The sequence below is a fragment of the Mirounga leonina genome, unplaced genomic scaffold (genome assembly GCF_011800145.1).
Source record: "Mirounga leonina isolate KUSES-001 unplaced genomic scaffold, KU_Mleo_1.0 Mir_91, whole genome shotgun sequence".
NCBI lineage: Eukaryota > Metazoa > Chordata > Mammalia > Carnivora > Phocidae > Mirounga > Mirounga leonina.
The window spans coordinates 19,206,531-19,234,359 of NW_023270839.1; the positions used below are offsets into that span (position 1 = coordinate 19,206,531).

The window sequence follows — 27,829 nt, forward strand, 5'->3', positions numbered from 1 at the left end:
ATATGGATGGATCTAGAAGATATAATGCTAAGTGAAATAAGTCAGTGTGAGAAAGACAAATACCTAATAATTTCGCTCATATGTGGAATATAAGAAACAAAACAAATGAACAAATTAAAAGAAACAAACAAACAAAAAACAACCCCGGACTCTTAAATATAGAGAGTAAGCTGGTGGTTGCCAGAAGAGAGGTGGGAATGGGGATGGGTAAAATAGGTGAAGGGGATTAGGAGTACACTTACCATGATGAGCACTGAGTAATGTATAGAAGTGTTGAAATATTATACTGTACACCTGAAACTAATAAGACATTGTAAATTTTACCTGAATAAAAAATATATTTCAAAAATGAGTCTAATGTCCACAATAGCCAAACTATGGAAAGAGCCAAGATGTCCATCAACAGATGAATGGATAAAGAAGATGTGGTATATATACACAATGGAATATTATGCAGCCATCAAAAGGAATGAGATGTTGCCATTTGCAACGACGTGGATGGAACTGGAGGGTGTTATGCTGAGTTAAATAAGTCAATCAGAGAAACACATGTATCATATGACCTCACTGATATGAGGAATTCTTAATCTCAGGAAACAAACTGAGGGTTGCTGGAGTGGGGGTTGGGAGGGATGGGGTGGCTGGGTGATAGACATTGAGGAGGGTATATGCTATGGTGAGCACTGTAAATTGTGCAAGACTGTTGAATTACAGATCTGTACCTCTGAAACAAATAATGCAATATATGTTAAGGAAAAAAAAAGATAGCAGGAGGGGAAGAATGAAGGGGGGGAACGGAGGGGGAGACGAACCATGAGAGACGATGGACTCTGAAAAACAAACTGAGGGTTCTAGAGGGGAGGGGGGTGGGAGGATGGGTTAGCCTGGTGATGCGTATTAAAGAGGGCACGTTCTGCATGGAGCACTGGGTGTTATGCACAAACAATGAATCATGGAACACTACATCAAAAACTAATGATGTAATGTATAGTGATTAACATAACAATAAAAAATTTTAAAAAAATGAATCTAGGCATAGACCTTATACCCTTCACAAAAATGAACTCAAAATGGGTCATAGATCTAAATGTAAAATACAAAACTATAAAATTCCTAGAAGATAACATAGAAGAAAACCTAGATGACCTTGGTTATGGTGATGATTTTTTAATACACCACCAAAGGCATGATCCATGAAAGAAATAACTGATAAATTGGGCTTCGTTAAAATTAAAAACTAGTGCTTTGTGAAAAACAAAGTCAAGAAAATGAGAAGACAAGCCACAGACTTGGAAGAAATATTTGCAAAAGATGCATCAGATAAAGGACTATTACCCAACATATACAAAGAACTCTTAAAATTCAACAATAAGAAAATGAACACCGAACTTTAAAGTGTGCCAAAGAGCTGAACAGACACCTTACCAAAAAAGATATACAGATGGCAAGTAAGCACATGAAAAGATGTTCAACATCATATATCATTAGGAAATTGCAAATTAAAACAAGATTCCCCCCAAAATAAAAAATAGTGAAAAAAGTATGTTACAGTACATTTCTATTTGTATAAAAAAAATTTTGAAGGCAAAACCAAATACATGTTGGAGGACTCATACACTTGTGGGAATGCTATAAAGAACAGCAAGGGAATGGTTTCACACAAAATTGAGTAAAGTGGTTACCTCTGAAGGGTCAGGGGAGGAGGTAGATGATACATTTGAGAAGAGGCTCACAGGAACTCCTAAGGAACAAGTCATCTCTGTGGCTTATGTGGGTTCACAGTTCACTTTATATTACTCTTTAACCTCTGAACTTACATTATATATCCATCCATATCCATACTTTATTTTACACTAAAAAATTAACATATAATGCGAATAGACAATTCACAGAAGAAATAGAAATACCATTTAATGTATAAAAAGGTAGTTTACAGCTTTAATGAAAGAAATTCAAATTGAAATGTATTGTCTTTTCTAAAAAAATTTTTTTGTTTGAGAAAATGAGTTTTTTTCTCTTTAACAAATTACATTCCAGTTTTTAAAATCCTATTTTACAAAATCCATGCTAATCAATGCATTGATAGGGCAGCTAAAGTGAAAACTTTTGAGACTCCATCAGAACACTGTCAGGAGGCAGGAAAGTCTTTTCTAAAATTTTAGATTGGCAAAGATTTTAGAAGTGTATAACATCCAGTATTGTTAAGAATGGGGAGAAATGAGCCCTCAAATCCAACTGTACATGATAGAATAAGTTGTCAACAATCATTTTGGAAGACAGTGCATTATGTTGCTCTGTACTAAGGTAAAATTGGGTGAGGGCAGCTGTGTTCTACCTTGCTTGCTTATGTTTTGTTTCATTGATGGATTATGTATTACATGTATAATAAAACTGATAAAATTTTTTAAGGGTAAACAAGAAAATTCAAATATATTTACATTTTAACAAATCAAGCTATTGGATTAATGTTCATCATAAATGTTCAATTTCATAAACTTATGTTTGTAATGACATTATTTTTAATAAGTTAAAAGATATAGTTTATGGGGTCTCAAAATTTGGAAATTAAAATCTTTATCATTGAACAAAATTCTGTCAGTCTTCCCATGAGTGAAACAACGTTATTTATATTGAAACAGAGCTGCCAAAGAAAATAAGAAGGACACATCAGTGGACGCTTCTCAGGTAATCTAGATTGAGCAATTTAGCTTTTTTTAAATCTCTTTCACCATCATTACCATGATGTGGAATATAATGGTTCTGTTCTTCCCTTCCTCTCACAGATGGGTACTTGATAAATACTCTACTGCATATAAATGGGACTACCTATCTCTTTTGCTCACCTTGTCATTTCATTCTTTCATTCATTTGTCTATTCATGTATTCATTCATTCATTCATTCATTCATAAAACAGGTAATTCCTGAGTGCCTGCTTTTGTGCCAGCTGAAAAAATTATGCTAGGCAAGGAGAATCAGCAGTGAGTAAAACAAATCCCAGCCTGTCCTCATGAATCTTAGAATCTAATAGGAAAGATGGACACTGACCAAGTACAAGCATGAGGAGTGTTAAAAAGAGTGCTATAGGAGAATATAACAAGGAACTTGACCAAGATGAGGGTCAAGATAGACCTCCTGAAGGAAATGATTTTCCAACTGAAACTGATGCATGGGGATACATTAGCTAGTCAAAAGGTGGGAAAAGAATATTCCAATAGAGGGAATTTCATATTCAAAGACCTTGAGGTAGGAAGGAGCACATTTGAGGACATTTTAAAATATATATATACTTTTTAGTAGGATAAAGAAAAACAAAGGTAAAGATGCTGTATAACAAGGCCAGAGAGATAGGCAGGGCAATTCTGTGGAAAGTCTTGTAATAATTCTTGCATTCAACAAACATTTGTTGAGTATTTCCTATATGCCAGGCACTGTTCAAGGAATTGGTGATGTATCATTGAATAAATCAAAGTCCCTCATTACCATGGAGCTGGCATTCTTCTATGTCTTGTTAACCTTTTTGGACTTTAAGGGCAAAGGAAAACCCTGGAAAGGTTCTAAGCAGCAGAGATATGTGGTCTGCTGTCTGTTTTTAAAAGATTATTTTAGCTGAATTATGGAAAATGGGCATTCCAGAAATCTTCTCTTCATCCAAAGCCACATGCATCTTTGAAGGATCCCTGACAGTAGGTATGGCCACCAGGAATGGTGAAAAATATTTCCAGTGCAGTAAGGACATGCTTCTTCCTCTTGAAAACTGACCCATGCTGATGAATATGAGAGAGAATATTTCTCCCATTTTCAAATCGAGAAGGACAACTAAGACATAGCTTTACACAGTTTTGTGACAACATGTCCAGTCAGCTTTGGGGAGACCTCTAATTAGATAGCTTAGATAGGGGGCGCCTGGGTGGCTCAGTTTTTAGGCGTCTGCCTTCAGCTCAGGTCATGATCCCAGAGTCCTGGATCAAGCCCCGCATCGGGTTCCTTGCTTGGCGGGAAGCCTGCTTCTCCCTCTCCCACTGCCACTCCCCTTGCCTGTGTTCCCTCTCTCATTGTCTCTCTCTCTCTGTCAAATAAATAAATAAAATCTTCAAAATAAAAAAAAGATTTAGATAGCTTAGATAGTGGTTTTGTGTCATAGATGTCCTTGCAAGAATCTGATGAAAGTTATGAACCACCTCTGTACAACAAAATTTTCATACTGTTTGAAGGAGTTCACAAACTCTAAAGCCCATCCACAGACCCAAGGATAATAGTCCCTACATTAAGAATGCAGTTGCGATTTAAACACACATTCACATAGAGGCTTACTTTACAGAAGCTTATAATTATGAAGAAACCACCTGGAAATGGGCATGGGGCTCATTTTTTAAAAGAAACATGCATTTCACACACACACACACACGCACACAATTTCTAGAAGACTTTTTCATTCTACCAGAGAGGAAGAATGAAACTTGTAAAGCCAAGAAAGGAAACTTGTAAAGCCAAGAAAATTCATTAGCTCTACATCAAAAGATTGTGAACCTGAGCAGTCTTGACTTCTCATGTAGTTTGGCTAACTGAAGCAGGGTGGGGAAGTACCCATCTCATCCAAAATGTCTGCTTTTTACCCAAATTATTTGATTCTAATTATTTTGCCTCACATGTTTACAAGAAAAAAAAAGAATTTTAAAAATCTGACTTTTGTAAAGACTGCATTTTTCAAAGTGTTTTCACATCATTTTGGACTGTGTAAAGATACTTATATCAAATGGTGAGGCAGTTCCTCAGAAAATTCAACATAGAATTACAATATGGTCCAGCAATTTCACTTACGGGTATATATCCGAAAGGGAAAGCAGGAACTCAAACAAATATTTGTATGCTTGTGTTCTTAGCAGCATCATTCACAGTAGCCAAAACGTGAAAGCAGTCCAGAACCCAAGAGTCACTGACAAATGAATGCACACACAAAATGTGGTATATACATACAGTGGACTATCATTCGACCTTAAAAAGGAAGGAAATTCTGACACATGCTACAAAATGGATGAATCTTGAAGATATTATACTAGGTGAAATAAGCCAGTTACAAAAGGACAGGTACTACATGATTATAGTTATATGTGGTATTTGCAGTAGTCAGATTCATACAGACAAGAAGTAGAATGGCTGTTGTCACAAGCTGGGGAAGGACAGTATGGGGAGTTATTGTTTAATGGGTATGGAGATTCAGTTGGGGAAGATATAAAAGTTCTGGAGATGGATGATAGTTGCACAACAGTGTGAATGTACTTAATGTCATTTTAACCTGGTAAAAATGAAAAAAAATGGTGGTGGGGTCCCTGGCTGGCTCAGGAGAGTATGTGACTCCTCATCTCAGGGTCATGAGTTCAAGCCCCACGTTGGGTGTAGAGGTTACTTAAAATAAAAAAATAAATAAAATCGTTAAAGTGGAAAATAAATAGTTAAAATTGTAAATTTTATGTCTATTCTACCACGATAAAAAATTATATTCATGTCAGCTGCAGTTCATAAGGAGGATGACTACTAGCATTTATATAAAACACAGATCAAATTTGTTAAATATACTGACATCACAAACAGGTCTTTTAAAAGATACTCATTTTCTCAGTCTGATTTTTTAACAATCCAAATAAAATATGCTATTGTGGTAACCACATTTGTTGCAGTGTATAAACTCAATTTGCTCCTTTTTTTGTGCCATCAGGAAGACCAAGAGGATCTGGGCCTGTGGGAGGAGAAATTCGGAAAATTTGTGGATGTCAAAGTTAATGGTAAAATTGAAATTGGTGTAGTATTAAAGGAGAACCTGCCAAAATGGCTAAATATCGCTATCTAAAGTCTCTTCAACCTTCCACCCAAATAAGTGATTTCTGTAAGGGGAACAGAAATCTCAGATTTGGGTCTTCTGTTCTTCACTAATGCACTGCAACAGAGAAATAGTGAATGTGTACCTTTTGTGGGGTATGTAAGAGAAGTACAGGCCTCATGGAGTTGATGGTCTCATGTTAGGGGCCTAGGACAGCACACTGCTGGTACTACTCAGTATATCAGACAGCCACAAATGCCACATTCTATTTTTATGAGAGTCAAGTGATGAGAAATGAAGTTCTAGAGCTCATTAGCTCCAACATTGCAAGCCATTGGTTCTCAACCTTTTCCAGGCCTCCCCATCATTCACATGAGTATCACATGCCCATCTGTGACATTTCTCACTAGACAGTGATAGTGGGTGTCGGGGGTGGAGTTTGTCTCTTTAGGATATACAGTTCAGATACTTGGGGCTTATAGAGTTGGAAAAATACTCTCCTCCTCCCTCCTACCAGTAGGATAACAGGTCTTCCCTAACACCTTGAGATTTTCTGTTCTAGCATCTATATCTATAGCCTAGCATAATTATCAGGACTGACAACATGTCCAAAATGTTTAAGTAGGGGGGCCATCAGGCTTTCCTTTCTGTAACATCATAAATCTATTTGACCTTCTCTATAGCATCCCCTTTCCATAAATTCCTTTAAATAAGGACCATTTCATGTCAAATACTTTTACCTAAGAGTAAATTTAAGTCTGTTATTTCTCCTAGTTACTTGCATTTTTCCCATATCTCTAAAATAATGGTCAAATAAAGGAGTTTGTCTCTAGTTTTAAAAAACTTACATATCTACAATCACAGGGAAGGGGTATTTTGAGGAGCCAGGAAAGCTCTCTCTGATGCCCTTGACATTATAGTCCCTGTATGCAGTAAGAATAAATGATCATAAGAAGACACCCAGTCTTCTATCTAGTGAAGATTAAAATTGCTCAGTATCCTTTGTTTGCTAATGTAAAGAAGCATGTGATACATTTTAGGAAAATTTAGATTAGAAAAAAAATCTAAAGCTTCATAGCCATATTTTACAGATAGAAAAGATTTACTATAAATGAGGACACAGAGAGCTTCAGCACATAGCTAAGGAAACACTAATAAGTGACCAGAACTTTGCCTTGAGCATGTTTGTATCCCCACAGTACCTGAATGTAACATCTAACAGAAAAGGCACACACGTGATTTACTGACTGATCAGGGCAAGTTCAGGTCTCTAGATCCCTAGTCTAGTCATCATGCTACACTCATAGGCAAGTAAGTCTCCTTAATTGATTGTCCCACGGAGAAGCAAAACTCAGTATCCTTGTCCCTTCAGGTCCTGCCTCCATTGGTTTGGATTTCTCCTTGCATGGATTTGAGCATCTCTATGGGATCCCGCAACATGCAGAATCACACCAACTTAAAAATACGAGGTAAAGTGAAAACAAAAATTCTTATAGGATACTCTGGTTTCTGGACTGGAAAACTTTGAAGGGAAAATATGTGAGCTTTCCGAGCCTGGGCCAGTATGTGCCTAGCCTTTTCCTCCTTGATAATGCTTGTAGATCTTTAAGAACTTTAAGAGCAGTGGTTTTCAATTTTTATCTTTTTTTTTTTTTTGGCAAAAAGTTGAGAATTATAAAAACTGTAATGTTGAACCTAAAATCTACAGAGGAAGTAAAAATATGGAACTATTGTGGTTGAAGTAGGGGAGAGAGCTTCATCACACTACCTCCCCGGGTTTTGCTTTCACCCCTCAAGGCCTCTCTGTGGAACCTGGGAGAATAAACTATGAAAATCACTGACCTAGAAAAAGGCTTTTACCAAAAAAGGACAATGATCAGAGAATGGAAAAGTGTGGCATCTCATGTCACCTTTGATTCCTTCAGAGAGATAATTTCAAACTAACACTATTGACAAGTAAATGCCAGAGGCATCAGACTAAGAGGAAGCCACACCAAAGAGAAACAGAGTCTGATCAATTCGCTGGGTTCAGATGCTGTTTACACAACAGGTCAACAGGTGGGTGTAGTAACAAGTGAATCAGAAACTGTGCTGCTCACACACCAAGCCAAGCTTTGGACTCCCCACCCCAATTCAGTTCCCCATCTTTCCCTACTCAGCACTGCAGAAGCGTTAGGACACTATTGGTCATTTTGTTTTAGCAGCAGAGAAATACAAAGTTTGCCAGTTATATCTACTGTGCACTTGTTATTGTGGAGAATTCACGGGAAACAGTCCTCACCTCACAAGAAATCCTCAGAAAAGATATCTAAGATATGAGACCATGCATGCCAATTGTCACAGGAGGGGATGCCAAAAGAATCAAAGGAGGAGAATCGTATTAACCGTGGTTGGATTAGGGAAGTGGTAAGAGTTGAGCCTTGAAAAATGCATAGGACTCAAGTGTTTGCAGGGGAGAATGGAGCTATACTATTCATTAATAATATATTTGTGATTGTAACTGATGATAGTCCATCTTTGTGTGTCTCAGTGATGGCGATGCTTACCGTCTTTATAACCTGGATGTCTATGGATATAAAATACATGACAAAATAGGCATTTATGGTTCAGTGCCTTATCTCCTGGCCCACAAACTTGGCAGGACTCTAGGCATTTTTTGGCTCAATGCTTCTGAAACACTGGTGGAGATCAATACAGAGCCTGCAGTAAAGGTGAGCTTATGGATCATGGCTGCATGTCATATGTACGTTAAGAAACAAAACCAATGTGGGGCGCCTGGGTGGCTCAGTCGTTAAGCGTCTGCCTTCGGCTCGGGTCATGATCCCAGGGTCCTGGGATCGAGCCCCGCATCAGGCTCCCTGCTCTGTGGGAAGCCTGCTTCTCCCTCTCCCACTCCCCCTGCTTGTGTTCCCTCTCTCGCTGTGTTTCTCTCTGTCAAATAAATAAATAAAATCTTTAAAAAAAAAAAAAAGAAACAAAACCAATGTAGTCATAGCTCTGGGCGTTGTAGTGACAATTCTCTGCCACCAAAGTCTTTGCAGTATAATCAGTAAAAGCTAATAATATGTACCTGTTAGCTACATATGGATGAGACTTATATACTGTAGGTTAGAGGGAAATTTTTCAGAACTTCATTCCATTCTTTTTTCTAGTACACACAGACCCAGATGGGCCCTGTTGCAGCTAAACAAAAGGTCAGATGTCGAACTGATGTGCACTGGATGTCAGAGAGTGGAATCATTGATGTTTTTCTGCTGACAGGACCTACACCTTCTGACGTTTTCAAGCAGTACTCATACCTTACAGGTACTTGTGGAAGTGTCAGCCTCTTCTTCTATTACATTTCCTCTATCGCATGTATCATCACTGTAAGTTAATATTTATTGCACACCATATAGAATTTATATGCTTTTCAAGAAGCAGGCATTCTCCTCCCACCTTCATCCCATTCAGCTTGGTAAAATTTTATACTGGGGCTAGAACTCTCCACTCTCTAATCCCTAATATTTATTCTCCATCTGCTTTCCTTGGAGCCTTTAAGCCCTGGGCTTTCTCTGCCTTTATCTCAGATAATCAGTGTCCCAACTTGAACTTTTCTGTGTTCTCTTCTCCACTGAAATATACCACTGGCTTTAGCACTAAAGCATTTTATCTTTAAAAGATGTAAAAGATCATCTCTGTTGATGCAGAAAAAGCATTTGACAAAATCCAACACTATTTCATGATAAAAACTCTCAGAAGGCTAGGAATAGAAGGAAGCTTCCTCAATATGATAAAAGGCATTTATGAAAAATCCACAGTTAACACCCTGTTCAGGGGTGAAAGACTGCAAGCTTTCCCTTAAGATCAGAAACAAGACAAGGCTGCCCACTTTCACCACTCCTCCTGAACATTGTACTGGAAGTTCCAGCCAGAGAAGTTAGGCAAGAAAAAGAAATAAAAGGCCTCCAAATTGGAAAGGAAGAAGTAAAATTATTTCTATTCACAGATGATGTAATCCAACATGTTAGAAAATCCCAAAGAATCCACAAAAAACTACCAGAGCTAATAAATAAATTCACCAAAGTTGCAGGGTATATAACCAACACACAAAATCAGTTGTGTTTCTGTACACCAGCAATGAACAATCTAAAAAAGAAATTGAGAAAACAATTCCATTTATAATAACATCCAAAAGAATAAACTACCTAGGAGGGGGCACCTGGGTGGCTCAGTCGCTACGCGTCTGCCTTCAGCTCAGGTCATGATCCTAGGGTCCTGGGACCGAGCCCTGCATCGGGCTCCCTGCTCCGCGGGAAGCCTGCTTCTCCCTCTCCCACTCCCCCTGCTTGTGTTCCCTCTCTCGCTGTGTCTCTATCAAAAAAATAAATAAAATCTTTAAAAAATAATAAATAAATAAACTACCTAGGAATATATTTAACCAAGGAGGTGAAAGACTTATACACTAAAAACTATAAAACATTCCTGAAAGAAATTAAAGAAGTCCTAAATAAATGGAAAGACATCCCATGTTCATGGATTAGAAGTCATAATATTGTCAAGATGACAGTACTACCAAAAGCAATCTATAGATTCACTGCAATCCTTACCAAAATTCCAGTGGTCATTTTTTGAAGAAGTGAAAGAGCTGATCTTCAAATTCGTATGGAATTGCAAGGGGCCCTGAATAGCCAAACAATCCTGGGAAAAAAAAGGTTGGAAGACTCATACTTCCCAATTTCAGAACTTATTATAAAGTTAAAGTAATCCAAACAGTGTGGTACTGGCATAAGGATAGACATGTAGACCAAAGGAAGAGAATTGAGAGTCCAAAAATAAACCTATACATCCCTGGCCAATTGATTTCAACAAAGGTTCAAGACCATTTAATGGGGAAAGAATAGTCTCTTAAACACATGGTACTGGGACAACTGGATAGCCACCAGCAAAAAATGAAGTTGGAACCCTACCTAACACCATATAAGAAAAATTCAAAGTGGATCAGCAACATAAATATAAGAGCTAAAGCCATGAAACTCTTAGAAGAAAACAGGTTAAATCATCATGACCTTGGATTTGGCAACAGATACTTAGAAAAGTCACCAAAATCATGAGCAACAGAAAGAAAAATAAGTTCAGCTTAATTAAAATTAAAAACTTTTGTGCATCAAAGAATATTATCAAGAATGGGAAAAGGCAATAAACAGGATGGGAGAAAATATTTGCAAATCATACATTTGATGAGGGCCTAGTATCCAGAATAAATAAGAACCCATACAACTCTACAACAACAACAAAAAAATAATTCTAAAATGGTCAGAGAGTTGAACAGACAGTTCTCTAAAGATATACGAATGGATTAATAAGCACATGAAAAGTTGTTCAACATCATTAGTTGTTAGGAAAAGGAAAATTAAAACCACATGAGATACCCCTTAGGACAGCAAAAGTTTTTTAAAAATAGAAAATAATAAAGGTTGGTGAGGATGTGGAGAAATTGGAACCTTATTATCTGCTGGTGGGAACATAAAGTAGTTGAGCTGCTCTGGAAACAGTTTCGCATTTCGTCAAAAAGCTAAACATAGGATTTTATGTGTCAGCTTGCCTAGGTCATGGTATCCAGACATCTGGTTAAGCACTAGTCTAGATGTCACTGTGAAGTTATTTTTTAAGATGACATTATACTGTCAGTACTATTAGTTACATCAATAGACTTTGAGTAAAGCAGATTACACTCAATAATGTGGGTGGGCTTCATCCAGTCAGTTGAAAACCTTAAGAGAAAAGGACTGAGGTCCTCTGAAGAGAAAGGAATCTGTCTCCAGACTGCCTTCATACTCAAGCGGCACCTTCCCTGCGTCCTTGGTCTGCCAGCCTGCCTTGTGGAATTGAGTTGCTAGCCCGAACAATCACATGAACCAGTTCTTAAAATCATTCTCTCTATATATATATACGTATAAATATACACATACAAAGCACATCCTATTAATTCTGTTCCTCTGCAGAACCCTAATACACCCAGCAATTCCACTAAAATTGGATGCTTGGATACTTGGATGCCAATGATCATTGCAGCACTATTCACAATAGCCAAAAGATGGAAACAAGCCAAGTACCCATCAAAGATGAGTGGATCAACAAAATGTGTTAAATACATAAAATGGAATATTATTCAGTTATAACAAGGGATGACATTCAGATACAGGCTGCAACATGAATGAACCTTAAAAGCATTATACAAAATGAAATAAGCCAGACACAAAAGGACCAATACTACATCATTCCACTTACATGAAGTACCTACAATAGGCAAATTCATAAGAGACAAAAAGTGGATTAGCTGTTAGCAGAGGCTGGAGGATGGGATGGGCAATGGAAAGTTATGGCTTAATAGTTAAAAGTTTCAGTCTGGGGTGATATTAAAGTTTTGGAAATAGCTAGTGGTAATCCTTATAATACATTCTGAATGTAATTAATGCCACTGAGTTGTACACTTTAAAATGGTTTAAATGGCAAGTTTTATGTATTATATATTTTTGGCCACAATTTAAAAAATGGTAATGTAATATATCCCCAAAAGTTGAATTGTATGCTTTAAGTGGGTGAACTGTATGAATGTGAGTTACATCTCAATAAAGCTGTTACAAATAAAAGTAATGCAGCATCACTTCTGCTACATTCTGTTAAAAGTCCCTGGATCCAGCCCATGTTCAGGGGAAGAGGAATTTGATTCCAACTTTGATGGGAGAAACAACCAAAAATTTATGGACATGGGAAGACACTCATATAGGAAAAAGTACTGTAAAGGTCCACCTACAGACTTTTTCAACATTGTTATTATGGAGAATAAGCCTAGTTTATAAGAAAATGCTTCAAAAACAGTGGATCTGCCACCATGTCCAAAGAAATCCAAGTTTTAAGTTTATAGATTATCTGTTGATGAGGATTTAACTCAATCATATCCCTCCTTCTTCTCTCCCAGTATTGTTATATCATCATTTTTGCTTAAGTCAATATTTAGTGTTTATGCTTTTCAAATGTTCAAGAGTGTCAGATATTTTATTCATTCTTATTTTCTCCCCAGAGACTTCCTTCCCAGATCTCTCTGTCCTGCCCCCATTGGGGTTGTTTCTCTCTGGGCTCCCTGCACAGCTGTCATCCTGGGAGTTTCCTAAGAAAGTGTGCATTAGAGGTACACTTTTTCCATCTTTGCAGGTACAAAAACATCTCTTTTTCTGCCTTCACCCTTGATTGATCATTTGGCTAGCTAGATTGAAAGTTATTTCTCTCAGAATTCAAAGGCATTTCTCTATTACTTTCTATCTTCTTGCTCCAAAATCACTCTGAATTCTGTTTCTTTGTATATGATCTGTCTTTTCTCTCTGAAATATGTTCTGAAATTTCTAATATTCCGAAATTCTGAAATTTGTCAATAAAATGCCTTGATATAGATCTTTTTAAATAATTATTGTGTTGGTTATTAGATGTGGACTCTTTCAGTCTTGAGAAATGTGCCCCTCAGTTTTGGAAAACAATCTTTGATTATTCCTTTGATAATTTCTTCCCTTCCCTTTTCTTTTTCTACTGTACAGATTTTATAATCTCCCTTCTTTTTTTTTTCTGAGCAATTTTATCTTCTAGACCTTCCATTTATGCTGTATGTCTAATTTCTTCATACTTTTTCTTAACCTCTGATTGTTCCTTGTTCCCAGTATCTTATACTAGTCTTTCATGGGTGCAATATCTTTTTTCATCTCCCCAAAGATACTAATGATAATGTTTTGATGTTTACTTTTCTTGTATTGTCCCGGTTTTCTCAGACATCCTTTTATTGTATTTCTACATGTGGGTCCTTCTCATCTTCGAGGATTTGAATAAGGTTCTGCCTGGAAGCCCTCTAGTACTGGGGTTGGAAAGTGGGGGGTGGGGAGTGGATCTTCCATCTGCTAGTGTTCTGGGAGCAGGGGTGAGCTAGACTTCAGTATCCGCCTCACAAGCACTCTGGTGAGAGCTTCCCTCACTTTGCTCAACGGTTACCATCCCTCCCCTGCCTGCCACCTTCCAAAATTTTGTTGAAATTACTCCTCTCCCATTCTCTTTGTTCTTGTGGCTTTATTCTTTATTTCTTTCCTTTACTCTGATTTTATTGGGACTTTAGGAGGGGAAGGAGATAAATGCAAGTGGTTGACCAGAAGTCCTCCATGTTATCAGTAAATGTTTTGATAATAATTTGAGTTTTTCCTGCCTTTAGTCTCCTTGCTTTTAAGTCAGTCTCAACACTGCTCCCTCACTAATTTTTCTAAAACATAAGTCTGCTAAGGTTATATCTTGCCAAACTTTTGATGACTTCCCATAAGAGAAGATTTAGCATTCCTAGCTTGAACTACAGTGCCCCTTACAAACTGACCCTCTCCAATTTCATCTTCTACTGGTCTCTCTCACAATGTAACCACCCTAGAATATTTATTTTTCCCTAAATTTATCATGTACTTCTTTGCCTCTGTGTCTTTTCTATGCCCTGTGCCTAAGTGTTCTATCCAATCTCTCTGGTAGATTCCTCGTATTCTTCAGGGTCCAAACCAAGTGTTACTACCTCTATGAAACCTTTCAAGACCCCACACTTTACTGCAGGCAGAATTTATTAACTCCTCTGTATTCCCATAACACTAGGCTGCTACCTTTAACATAGCAGTTATACCTCAGAGCGGAGCAGTTAATTTACATGCCTGCCTCACCAGCCAAATTGTCACTTTCTTCAGGGTAAGGACTATGTTTTCTTCTCCTTGATATGCTAAGTATCAAGCTCAGTGCTTAGACTCTGTAGACATTCAGGAAATGTTTATCATGTATGTAATTATCATTGTGACGGTAGCCAGCTCAGTTGTCATCTTCCCCTTTCAGGCACACAAGCCATGCCCCCTCTCTTCTCCTTGGGGTACCATCAGTGCCGCTGGAACTATGAGGATGAGCAGGATGTAAAAGAGGTGGATGCAGGATTTGATGAACATGACATTCCTTATGATGTCATGTGGCTCGACATAGAGCATACCGAGGGCAAAAGGTACTTCACTTGGGACAAGAAAAGATTTCCAAACCCCAAAAGGATGCAAGAGCTGCTCAGAAGCAAAAACCGTAAGGTAAAATAAGCTGACCCTTCAAAACCTCTTAATTACAAAGCACTTGTTTAATTTTTAAAACTTGCCTTGGCACATTAGTGGAGGAGAGCCACCTGATAAAAAAGGGCCATGAAAATAATACCATCAAATATAATTGTAACTGTGATAATAGGAAAGCAGTGGTGGAAAGATGGTCCCACCATCCGTCCCTGCCTTAGCTGTCTAGGTCCCCACAGGATAACGGGGCCTCGCATTCAGTCCCGTTTGTTGTGGCCACGCTGTAGGGATATGATGGATACCCCAAAAGCAAAATGTGGTACTGATGTCAACATCAATCTCGAGCTTGAGGACATCATGTGGACACTACAAGGTCTGAAAAGGTTAATTAGTCACATAGTGAGGCATTCTAGGGGAAGCAGGGCTGGCTCCCAGGCTGGTCTGAAGATGGCTTGAGAGATCTGGGAACGGAGACAGCTCAGCTTTTATGGTGGTTAGAGGGTCGGACTTGGGTGAGGATTCCTGTGCATTCCTGGGGCTTGTGTGGTTTGAACTTCCTGCTGGCACCCAAGGAGGAAGCATTAGGGCTTTCTTTGTCAGATGTGGCAGAAGGGTAAGGGGGGATGGAATGGCTTGAAAGCTCTTAACAGTCAATCAGAAATGGAGACAGATTCTTCATTTCCCATTCTCCTAATTTCCCAATTAATAGCTACCATTTGGCAAGTACTTACTATGGGCCAGAGAGTTTGATAGAACACATTATTCTTGCTAGTCATCACAAAATTAAAAGGTAGATCTTGTTAGCCCATTTTTCAGATGAAGAAACTGAGGCTAAGAATAGTTTTGTATTGGGCGCCTGGGTGGCTCAGATGGTTAAGCGTCTGCCTTCGGCTCAGGTCATGATCCCAGGGTCCTGGGATCGAGTCCCACATCGGGCTCCCTGCTCCTTGGGAGCCTGCTTCTCCCTCTGCTTCTCTCTCTGTCTCTCATGAATAAATAAAATAAAATCTTAAAAAAAATTAAAAAAAATTAAAAAATAAATAAAAAAAAAGAATAGTTTTGTATTTTGCACAAAGGCATATAATAAGTAGTAGAGCAAGAATCTGAACTCTGATCTGCCTGACTCTAGAACCCATATTCTTATAAGCAACTATTTATTGAAGCCATCAATCAGATGTTCAAAATGCTGTTCTAAAGATGAGGGAATGCAAAGATGAGCTCCTTGGGGTCTTACAGTGAGTGGGGGAAAGGCAGGTATACAACAACCACAATATTGGGCAATAATATAACAGCCAAAGAAAGGTCAGGGTCAGGAGTGGACTAGGAGAAAGAAGATTGCATCCAGCTGGACTCACACTGGGCTTTGTGCATTTTAGATGAGCCCTGAAGGATGAGCTCTAACTAGCTGAGAAGTGGGGAGGGGGCGGAGACAGTGCAGCCAGAGGCTGAGGCAGCCAGTGGTGTTTGGAAAACAGCGCACAGGTTGGTTTGGCAAGAAAACAAGGCATGTGCAAGGTTTGAGTAGTAGGGAATCTGACCTTATCGTAGGCTGCTTTGTATACATTTGGAGACATTAAAAGTTTTTGAATAAGGGGTTAATATGCAGAATATATGAAGAACACCTACAACTCAACAACCAAAAGCAAACAACCCAATTAAAAATTGGGAAAAGGACTTGATAGACATTTCTTCGAAGAAGATATACAAATAGTCAACAAGCACATAAAAAGATGCTCAACATCACTAATCTTTGGGGAAATGCAAATCAAAATCACAATGAGATACCATTTCATACCATTAGGATGGCTTCTATGAAAAACCAGAAAATAGCAAGTGAGGAGGTGGAGAAATTGGAACACCAACCATGGGAATGTAAAATGGTGCAGCCACTACAGAAAACAGTATGGCGGGTCCTTAAAAAATTAAAAATAAAATTACCATATGATCCAGGAATCCCACTTATGGGAATATACTCAAAGAAATTGAAAGCAGGTACTTGAGCAGATATGCTCATGCAGATAAGCCCATGTTCATATCCACACTATTCACAATAACTAAAAGGTAGAAGCAATCCAAGTGTCCCATCAGCAGATAATTGGGTAAATAAAATGTAATCTACACATATATACAATGGAGTATTATTCAGCCTTAAAAAGGAAGGAAATTCTGATACATGCTACAACATGGATGAAGCTTGAGGACATTATGCTAAGTGAAATAAGGTAGTCACAAAAAGGTGAATACTATATGATTTCACTAATCTGTAATACCTAGAGTAGTCAAAATCATAGAGACAGAAAGAACAATGGTGGTTGCCTGGGGCTGGGCAGAGGAGGGAATGAGGAGTTGCTTTTAATGGGTATAGAGTTTCAGTTTTACAAGATGGAAATAGTTCTGGACATTGTACAACAGTGTGAATGTGCTTAACACTACTGAACTGTACACTTAAAATTGGTTTAGATGGTAAATTTTATATTATGTATATTTTACCACAATTAAGAGTTTTTTAAAGTTTTTGAGCAATGGTGAATTAAACTTTAGTATGTAGAATAAATTTGAATAGACCCGAGGCAGGATGATAAGGTTGTTATAACCAAATAAAGGGTTTTGTGGCTTTAGACTAGGAAATGATAGCATTAGAAAGGTAAAGAGACCTTAGAGACACAGAGCTGTGATTACAGCTCTTCTCAGACCTCCTTCCTAAATATACCTGTACCATTAATTGGGTTGGGAAGGTTTGTTTTGTTTTTTCTTTAGTGTTTGCTTTTGTCAGTATTAGCCTCTAGATGTCTCGGAGCAAGGATGACTTAATCCTTTATGTATAGCACCCAGCACGTCAGACAGAAGCTTAATAACTGCTATTTTGAGAACATGTATTGGTTGGGCAGCAATAATTATGAAAGAGCACTGGCCTGGTTTTGATACCAGTTCAATTTCCATAAGCATGAAAAGTGTTAGGGTTTTACTGACATCTTAAATATTTCAATACTAGTAGTTATTTCTGAGTAAAATCTGAACCTCCAAACTATGATGAAAGCATAAAAACGAACGTATAACTCCTGTGAAACTGATGAGCTCTTCAAACCTCTATGTCCGGACAGCTTGTGGTCATCAGTGACCCCCACATCAAGATCGATCCTAACTACTCAGTGTATGTTAAGGCCAAAGAACAGGGCTTCTTTGTGAGGAATCGTGAAGGAGGAGACTTTGAAGGAGTATGCTGGCCTGGTAAGATAGCACTTTATACACTTATTAATTCACTTGTTTAGTCCCAGTTAATGAAGGTTGCATGGCCATCACCCTCATTTCTGCAAAGATGTCCCTTGCTATAGTGTAAGCACCTTTAAGAAAGAGATGGTATTACCTTCTTTTGTATCTTTCATAACACCTGGTACAGAGTGCTTTGTATACATTTATCAGTCAATGAATGAATAAAAAATGAGCAAGCACTCCATTTCTCTAGGCAAATAAAAATAAAAAGCCAAGAAAAAGTGTTCACAGTCTCTCCCTGTGAATCTTCTATGCCTTGTTAGCTCATAGTTTTGATTTCCCAGACTTTTCATGAGTGACCTCAGCTGCCTCCAGCAACTCTGGATTCTTCATTTCAGAAATTATTAGTTTAAAGCCATGGTAGAAACCCGAGGACAAAGGGGAATCACCACTCTATCATATCCTGGCACTCTATCAGAAATCCACATACTGAAGAGACACCCTACACATTCCTTTTCCCCCTTACACCACTCATGAACATTTCTCTGTTCTCTTTAAGGACAGAAGGGTCACTCCAGGATATTTGCCATGCTTACTTGGGCTATCTTGGGCCATCAGTGAGGGACAGGCTCCATCTGAATGCTTGTTCATTGGCCTTCCCCTGGGCCTCTCAGGTTGGAAGGTCTACTGATTATCACTGGAGTCCAGCATTGCCTTCCTTCATGTCTTGCGCGACCGTGCCTCCACCTCAGCTACCTTATGTCTAAGGTGCCCAGTGATCAGCCAGCTTTTACATCTTTACCGCACATCCTACCATGAATACCACTGTTTCTCACAGTCTACTCTTCTGCCTCTACAGGTCTCTCCTCTTACCTGGATTTCACCAATCCCAAGGTCAGAGAATGGTATTCAGGTCTTTTCACTTTCTCTGCTTATCAGGTTTGTTTTTATTCTTTTGCTCTTTCCTAGTTACTTGGAAGGATGAAAGAAGGAAAAACGTGATAGAATAGAACTACTCCTCTGCTTCATTGAGTAGCTCTTGATAAATACTACTTGGCTGAAAATGCAAGGATAGCAACCACATTACAGACTTTAATGGTGCCAGGAGAGGTGCCATATATATTATCAAAGGCACAAAAGCTGTGATTTCTACCTCAATCATAATAGACTCTGTGACATATCAAAGTACTTAATAATAGAGATTTATATTCTCAAATTACTCCATAAACTTTACATAAAATAATATTCTATAGCTTAAAGATGATGATAGTGACATATATGAGAATATCTTGCAAAGTATAATGTGACATTAAAAATAAGGTATAGGGGTGCCTGGGTAGCTCAGTCAGTTAAGTGTCTGCCTTCGGCTGGGGTCATAATCTCAGAGTCCTGAGATCGAGCCCCACATCGGGCTCCCTGCTCAGTGGAGAGCCTGATTCTCCCTCTCCCTCTCCCTCTGCCTCTGCCCCTCCACCTGCTTTTGCTCTCTCTCTCTAATAAAAAAATAAAATCTTAAAAAAAAATAAAAGATGTAATAAAACTTGAAATTTAAAAAAGTAAGTGAAATAATAAATAATCCTTAAAATATTATAAGAATCCCAGAGAGAACCAGAAAGGCCACTTGTAGAGAACTGTTTTCAACCAATTAGGAGGATGATAATGATGCCTCATATAAATTGAATCCTTTGCTGTGTGCCAAGCACTGTGCTAAGCAGTTTCTGGGCATTTTACCATTTCATCTTCACAAAAACCTCTGAAGTTGGAACTATAATTAATTCTAATCCCACAGATGAGGAAACTGATGTATGGACAAGTTTAAAACCCTACTCAGTTCACCCATGTTACTAAGTGCTGGACCTAAGATTTGATCTCAGTCTGTTTGTCTCTCACGCCCAAGTCTTAACCACTAAACTCTAGTTTCTGAGCATCATATATTAGGACACAGAAAACAACTTAGAGGAGGGATAAATACCATTCGGGTGAAATCTGGCCATGTTCATTCATTTCCCTACCGTCTATGGCTGTTTTCACACTGTATCAGAGTTGAGTTACTGAAAAAGAGGCCTTATGGTCAGCAGAGTTGGAAATATTATCCAGCCCTTTCTAGAAAACATTTGCCAACCCCTGACTTGGAGAGTGCTACAGGAGGACAGTCAAGGTAGTTAAATATTTGGAAACCGTATAGCCTTGTTCATAAAGTATACATGTTTAGGAATAGTTGCAGGTAGAGCCAAAAGAATATATTTAAGTCTCCCCTAGGCATCTGAACGACTGGCATGTGGGTGAGGCAGCAGATGTATTCTGTGGTATCCCAAAAGACAAGCCAGACCCACTGAGAGGATGTTACAAGGGGCAGGACTTTTAGAAAGTAATGGAATGAGCTTCCTGTGGGACTCCCTGTCATTGTAGCTACTGAGTCAAATGCTGAGAGACCAGGGATTCTATAAAAGGGATTTCAATACGGTGTTAACTAGATGACTCAGCAGCCCCTTCCCACTCTCAATTGAACAATTCCTGTGTAGAATACAAAATCTAGACCATGCTAACAAACAGGTATACTGGCTGCCAAGTCTTTCAAAGTAGGGACGGCTGGGTGGCTCAGTCCATTAAGCATCTGCCTTTAGCTCAGGTCATGATCTCAGGGTCCTGGGATCCAGCCCCGCATTGGGCTCCTTGCTCAGCAGGGAGCCTGCTTCTCCCTCTCCCTGCTGTTCCCCCTGCGTGTGCACTCTCTCTCTCTCTCTGACAAGTAAAAATAAAAATCTTTAATAAAAAAGTCTTCAGAGTATTAGAGGGAAGGCAGAATCTTATCGTGGAAAGCTTTAATTGCCCTTAGTTAAGAGTTGTAGCAGATGATGGTTGTTATAGAATCTAACTGTGAACATTCACAACCTTTCCTGTATGGCGGTTCTCCAGAGTAGGTCTTGGAGTGGACTTGCTGGGCAGTGTATATTTCACGGACAATACCACACAGCATTCTTTCATTCATCGACAAATACTTATTGGGAACCTTCTGTAGTTCAGCTACTGTTTTAGGTGTTTGGGATTTATCAGTGAATAAAATGGACAAAATTCCCTGCCCTGTGGACCTTTTATTATAGCATTGGAACAGAAGACAGAACATAGATAATAAACATAGTAATAATACATTAAATGGATTATGAAAGAAGAATAGGATGGCTATCATATTAACATCATCACTATAGGAGTATTATCACGACCAAAGAAGAAATTTACTTCCTAGGGATCTACTGACATCCTCTACATATGGAACGACATGAATGAGCCCTCTGTCTTTAGAGGGCCAGAGCTAACCATGCAGAAGAATGCCATTCATCATGGCAATTGGGAGCACAGGGAACTGCACAACATCTATGGTTTTTATCAGGTAAGACATCCATAAAGAAGCCACTTGGACTCATGTGCCCTGCCTTTTGGGTTGAAAGTCATTTGTAATAGCCATACTATATTGTTCATTTCTCTCTGTGTGACTTTTCTAACAACTGCAATGGATCTTACAGGTTGTAGCCAATATAGGACTTACTATTTCTTTGCACCTTTTCTTTCTCTAATGAACTTGAATTACAGATATTATGAGATTAATGGTAACATAGAAACATCTTCCTTGACAGGAGTCATTAATAAATGGCATTGAATACCTCAAAACTTTTTTTGGAGTAGGCAATGTATAAATACATAAACAAAAGCAATTAAAACAAATTTTTTGAAATTTCACAAACAGGGGCACCTGGGTGGCTCAGTTGGTTAAGTGTCTGCCTTTGCCTCAGGTCATGATCCCAGGGTCCTGGGATTGAGCCCTGTGTCAGGCTCCCTGCTCAGCAGGAAGTCTGCTTCTCTCTCTCCTCCTGCCCTTCCCCCAGCTCGTGCTCTCTCACTCTCAAAATCTTTGTAAAAAATGAAATTTCACGGGACGCCTGGGTGGCTCAGTTGGTTAAGGGACTGCCTTCATTAACTACTTAGCCTTCTCGAAAAATGAAGGGGGGCAAATCAGAGGGGGAGACGAACCATGAGAGACGATGGACTCTGAGAAACAAACTGAGGGTTTTAGAGGGGAAGGGAGTGGGGGGATGGGTTAGCCCAGTAAGAGGTATTAAGGAGGGCACGTATTGAATGGAGCACTGGGTGTTATACACAAACAATGAATCATGGAACACTACATCAAAAACTAATGATGTAATGAATGGTGACTAACATAATAAAATAAACTACTTAGCCTTCTCATTAGAAGATGGTAGAATTGTCTTCCATTTGCCAGTCACATCCAAAACATTTGTCAGTCATTTGCCCTAATTGATATCCATGGTTCTTTGTTATTTTCATCCTGTAACTGTGTTCCTAAGGCCCTCCCACCAACTGGTATATTTTCCAGTGGGAGTTGCTGCCTACATAAACACATACTATCTGAACTGTGCTTTACTTCCTTGAAAGCCTCTTGCTATAACTGCAAACTACTTTAGAGAATTTTCTTATGTAGGCCAGAGCCAGTCACTTAACCTCTCTGAATCTCAATTTTTTTCATCAGTGAAAACGGTCAATCTCAGAGGTTGTTCGATAGATTTTAAGAGAAAATCTTATAAAATGCTTAGCAATAGTAAGCATTGAATATGCTAGCTTATTTACTATCTTCATTTCTCTTTTAATCAAAGAAAATTTTCCACTCTGGATAGGGGAATTTAGTTTCATTACATCATGAAAATTATTTGGTGGATTTTCATATTTTCCATTTTATATTCCCACCTACTGTTGACTTTTTGCATGTTCAGTAGCTTATTAGGGATGTCTGCACAATGTCCTAATCTAATCATCCCTTTGAAATTTTTCTCCTTTATCTTTGTAGCAAATGGCTACCGCAGAAGGACTGATACAACGATCTAAGGGAAAGGAGAGACCCTTTGTTCTTACACGTTCTTTCTTTGCTGGATCACAAAAGTATGGTAAGGAATGGCTCATATGATCAGACTTAAAAACGTAAGTTAGCAACCTGCCTTTTTTTTTTTAACCATTTATGGCATATGTTGCTACTGTTTTGAGGCCTTCCTTTTCAGTGGCAATTGGGAAGGCCTTCGATTGTAGCAAGTGATGTGCCCTGAAGTATGCCTTTTGTCCTGTGAGACAGAGTACATCAATTTTAATAAAGTTTAGTTACTTGTTTCCCATTGAAGAAATGGACACTTAGTTGCTGGGAGAATATCTCAGTTTGTTTGCTGGGATGGTCATCTCTGATTCTGTCTGTTTGATTTATCTAAACCAGGGGAAAATGTCTTCTTAGACATTCCTTCAACCACCTGTTTCACTTAGCAATATGGCTTAAAATAGGCCTGGCTGTTGCTTGTGGTCAGGGTCATCTATAACTGGATTCAGTTTACTAGCTAACGCAGATCTAATTCAACTTAACCATCTTCCAGCAGGAAGGCTCTTTTAAGTGCTCTGGCCTTGCATAAATAACTGGGAGCTTAGGTCCTAGTTTGAAGAATCCAGTCTTTCCTGTATCATAGACATTATTAGGCTTCTTCTTCCAGCCCTGAAAACCAGCCCCTGTGGCACCCTGGAAAAGGCCAAAATATTGTTATCTCAGGCAAGATTCATGTGCAGAGATGCTCACCACAGCATTACTTCCTTAAACAAAAAAAGAAATAAAATCCAAATAAAGGAATATTTATAAAAACATGATGATATATCCATATGACAGACTATTATAAGACTATTTAAAATAGTAGCCTTAATTGCATGAGCAAATGTTTGTGACATCATGATAAATGGGGAAAAAAAGCAGAATGCTTAAATGTTTTTGTAGTATATTATCATGATTTTTTTTTTTTTTAATATAGATGGCAATCGAAATCAGTAAGTTTAGTACCTGGGTGATTATGAATGATTTTTAAATTTTTTTCTTTTTACCTATCTCTATTCTCCATATTCTACAAGGGTCATTTTTAATCACTAAAAAAAGTCAAGTGTTTTTAATGAAAACACTTTTAAGTAGTTTAAAAATGATGATAAAAGATGTGCATACTAAGTAATCTCAGATCCCTTAAATATCGGCCTACTGCCTAACCTTCAGTGCTCTGTGTGGAACTATTGGCCTGCCACAAAGTGTACCAAGTGACTCATTGCAGAGAACACTTCTGTGTCAAGTCTTACACTTAGACCAGTAGCCAAAGAGCGCTTCTGACTGAACAACCATATGAGACATGAAAAGATGTGCATGCTTTTACAAGAACTTTCTTTCTTGATGAGAATGCCGCCATATTGATTTCAAAACCATTTTATCTCATTTGAAGTCAAGGCAAAATTATTAGAGTACCTTTTAAAAACAAAACAAAACAAAACAAAACAAAAAAACAGTCCCTTGAAAAGATTTTTCTTTGCGGGCCATACAACAGCCAAAAATTTCTATGGAAGATTAATACAAAAATAGCTACCAAAGCTATTTTGGTAGAAGATAGACAAAAATGCTTCCAGACTAATCTAGATTAGTAAGATTTTTTTCTTTTGTGGATCTCTTTAGTGGTATATAATCTATCTTCACAAATTCTTATCTACTATACAGTGATCAAGAGCAGTGGCTTTAGAATCAGACTGCCTGAGCTCAGTCCTGCCTCTACCACATAATAACTGTTACTCAGGGTATACTATAATAATCACTGTTTGCCATATTTCTGTCATCTGTAAAATGAAGTTAAATAGTGTTTACCTGGTAGGGTTGTGATGATTAAGTGGGCTACTACAAGCAAAGTAGAATCACCTGGCTCAGTAAGGACTTGAAAAATGTTAACTATTGTTCTTGCTACTATTATTATGTCTCCTTTATGTAGTCTGTACCACTCCTCTTAAATTATAGAGGGTTTTTTTTTTTTTTGAGGGAGTGGAGGAATAGGCATATAAATCAATGGAACAGAATTAAGAATCCAGAAAGAGTCCAACACACATACGATCAATTAATTAGGAAGAGAGTTACCAAGGCAATTCAGTGCAGAAAGGAGTTTTTCAATAAATGGTGTCAGAACCCTGAGTATGGAATGGGGGGAGGGGGAGAGGAAAGAACCTTACCTCTCACTACACAAAAAGTAATTCAAAATGGAATATAGACCTAAACTATAAAAGCTAAAATCAAAAACTTCTAAAAGGAAACATAAATCTTTGTGACTTTGAGATAGACAAGATTTCTTGGAGAGAACACAAAAAGCATGAACCATAAAAGGAAAAAAAGTGCTAACTTGGACTTCATCAAAATTAAAAACCTCTACCCTTTCAAAGATAATAAGAAAATGAAAGTCAAGCTTCAGGTTGAGAGAAAATATCTTCAATATACATATATATCTGTCAAAGGACTTGTACCCAAGATATATAAAGAACTTTTACAGTTGAATAATAAAGACATCTACTTTTAAAATTAAGCAAAAGATTTGAATAGACACTTTACAAAAGAAGACATGAGTGATCAATAAATACATGAAATGATGCTCAACATCATTAGTCCGTAGGGAAATACAAATTAAAACCACAGAGAGACACTACTACACATCCATTACAGTAGCTAGAATTAAAAAGACTGACACTACCAAGTATTGCCAAGAATGTAGAGTGACTGAAATTGTCATACGTACTGATACTGTAAAAGCAGTATAGCCACTATGCCAAACAGTTTGGAGTTTTCTTTAAAAAAAAAAATTTATTTGAGAGAGAGCACAAGTGGGGGGTGGGGAGGGGGGCCTGTGGGCAGAGGGGGAGAGAGAATCTTAAGCAGACTCCACATTGAGCTCGGAGCCCGACGTGGGGTTTGATCTCATGACCCTGAGATCACCATCTGAGCCGAAACCAAGTTGGTTGCTTATCTGACTGCACCACCCAGGCGCCCCCAGTTTGGAATTTTTTTAAGTGTTCAACATACACTGAACACAGACCCAGCAGTTCCGCTCCCAGGTAGTTACCCAAGAGAAATGAAAAACATATGTCATGCAAAGATTTGTACAGAAATGTTTATAGCATCTGCCTTCATAATAGCCAAAACTTGGAAAGAATTCAGATGTCCCTCAGTAGGTGAGTGGATAAACAACTTGTGATCGATCCATACTATGGAATACTATTCATCAAATAAAAAGGAATAAGCTACAACATCATGCTGAGTGAAAAAAGCTAGAACACAAAATAGTATGTTTTATGTTATGTTTATATGAAATTCTAGAAAAGACTTTAAGGAATCAGATCAATGGTTGGGTAAAGTGGAGGGTTATTCACTACAAAGAAGCCGCTTCATGCAGAATCCTATGAATGTTCTGAATCTAAATTGATTTTTTAAACTAAATATTCATATGAAGAGGATTCATTTAAAAAGAATTTTAGTCTGAGCAACATCAGCAAAGCATAAAGCCATTATTTCTGGGGGAAAAAAAGCCCATGTGATCTTTTACAGTTATGGAAATGGTTCTATACCCTGCTTGTGGTGACAGTTACAGGTTTCAAAACTCATCAAACTCTTCACTTAAAATAGGTACATTTATTATATGTAAATTATATTTCAGTAAAGTTGATTTTTTTAATGTTTCTCCTAAAATCAGGCTTGAGTTATACTTCAAAAATAAGTGCCATTTCAGAACATTTTCACAAAAGGTTTTGTGGATTTTAAGAACTTTCTCACATTAGAAGATTAATATATTTTTTTAATTGCTGAAACCAGAATTCGTATATTTTTTTAAAATATTTTATTTATTTATCTGAGAGAGAGAGAGAGAGAGAGAGCCCATGAGAGGGGGGAGGGTCAGAGGGAGAAGCAGACTCCCTGCTGAGCGGGGAGCCCGATGAGGAACTCAATCCAGGGACTCCAGGATCATGACCTGAGCTGAAGGCAGTCGCTTAACCAACTGAGCCACCCAGGCGCCCCAGAATTCGTATATTTTAAGGTCAGAAAGAAATGCTTTCCTTTGCATTAACTTGTCTGTTTCAAATAAAGAATCTATGAAATCAAGTGCATGGGCTGATTTGTGATTTTTTTTTTTTTTTTAATAACTTGTTACCGGTGATCCAAGGTGCTGTGTGGACGGGCGACAACACAGCAGAATGGAGCTACCTGAAAATTTCTATCCCTATGTTACTCACCCTCAGCATTACTGGGATCTCTTTTTGCGGAGGTAAGATGATATCCGCAGGCTTGAAGTGAGAGAAAATAAAAAGCGAGGGTGTTTTTCCGTCAAGCCTGGTCATAAATGCCTTCTCATTTGCGGTTTCAGGCAGGGATAACTGCGGGAACAAGAAAATGAGGAAAGTGAAAGGACGCTTCCAAGCAGTTTGTGTGTCTGAAATGCGGACTTGAAATAAAGTCATCAGAGAGCCCGAGTGCTTCTTTCCCTCTTTCTCTGATTCCTCCTTAGATGCACTTGAGAACTGAGTTTCTCTTCCTGAAACATACCTTTTCTTCTTCAAAGTGAGAAAAATGAAGAGTACAAAGAATTTAGCAAATCAGAAATCAGCCTTACAGATAAGCTTTTTACTCAGGAGGTTTAAAATTCTATGACATATTTTAACTAAAAAAAAAGATACGCTCTTGGGAAAGATAAATTTAGTTAAAATATGATTTCCTGATGGGCTGCCTTCCCTAAATCCTAGTAATTCTCTGCAGATGAGAAATCCCAATATGGAGGCTGCTCAGCATGACTAGTTCCAGCTGTTCCTTGTTTTCGGTAGGAATAGAAG

General features: G+C 38.2%; 1 protein-coding gene across 5 annotated transcripts in view; it reads left to right on the plus strand.

Annotated features, from left to right (window-relative positions):
* The window catches only part of GANC (glucosidase alpha, neutral C), a 71,363-nt gene that overhangs the window by 25,606 nt on the left and 17,928 nt on the right, over positions 1 to 27,829 (plus strand). For all 5 annotated transcript variants that reach the window (XM_034994535.1, XM_034994536.1, XM_034994539.1 and 2 more), the window contains 11 exons: positions 2,640 to 2,685; positions 5,715 to 5,781; positions 7,189 to 7,285; positions 8,347 to 8,527; positions 8,969 to 9,122; positions 14,697 to 14,932; positions 18,010 to 18,136; positions 18,978 to 19,057; positions 21,363 to 21,506; positions 22,977 to 23,073; positions 27,166 to 27,267. In XM_034994535.1, coding sequence (XP_034850426.1) covers positions 2,640 to 2,685; positions 5,715 to 5,781; positions 7,189 to 7,285; positions 8,347 to 8,527; positions 8,969 to 9,122; positions 14,697 to 14,932; positions 18,010 to 18,136; positions 18,978 to 19,057; positions 21,363 to 21,506; positions 22,977 to 23,073; positions 27,166 to 27,267 — 1,331 coding nt within the window. The remainder of the gene's footprint in view (positions 1 to 2,639; positions 2,686 to 5,714; positions 5,782 to 7,188; positions 7,286 to 8,346; positions 8,528 to 8,968; positions 9,123 to 14,696; positions 14,933 to 18,009; positions 18,137 to 18,977; positions 19,058 to 21,362; positions 21,507 to 22,976; positions 23,074 to 27,165; positions 27,268 to 27,829) is intronic.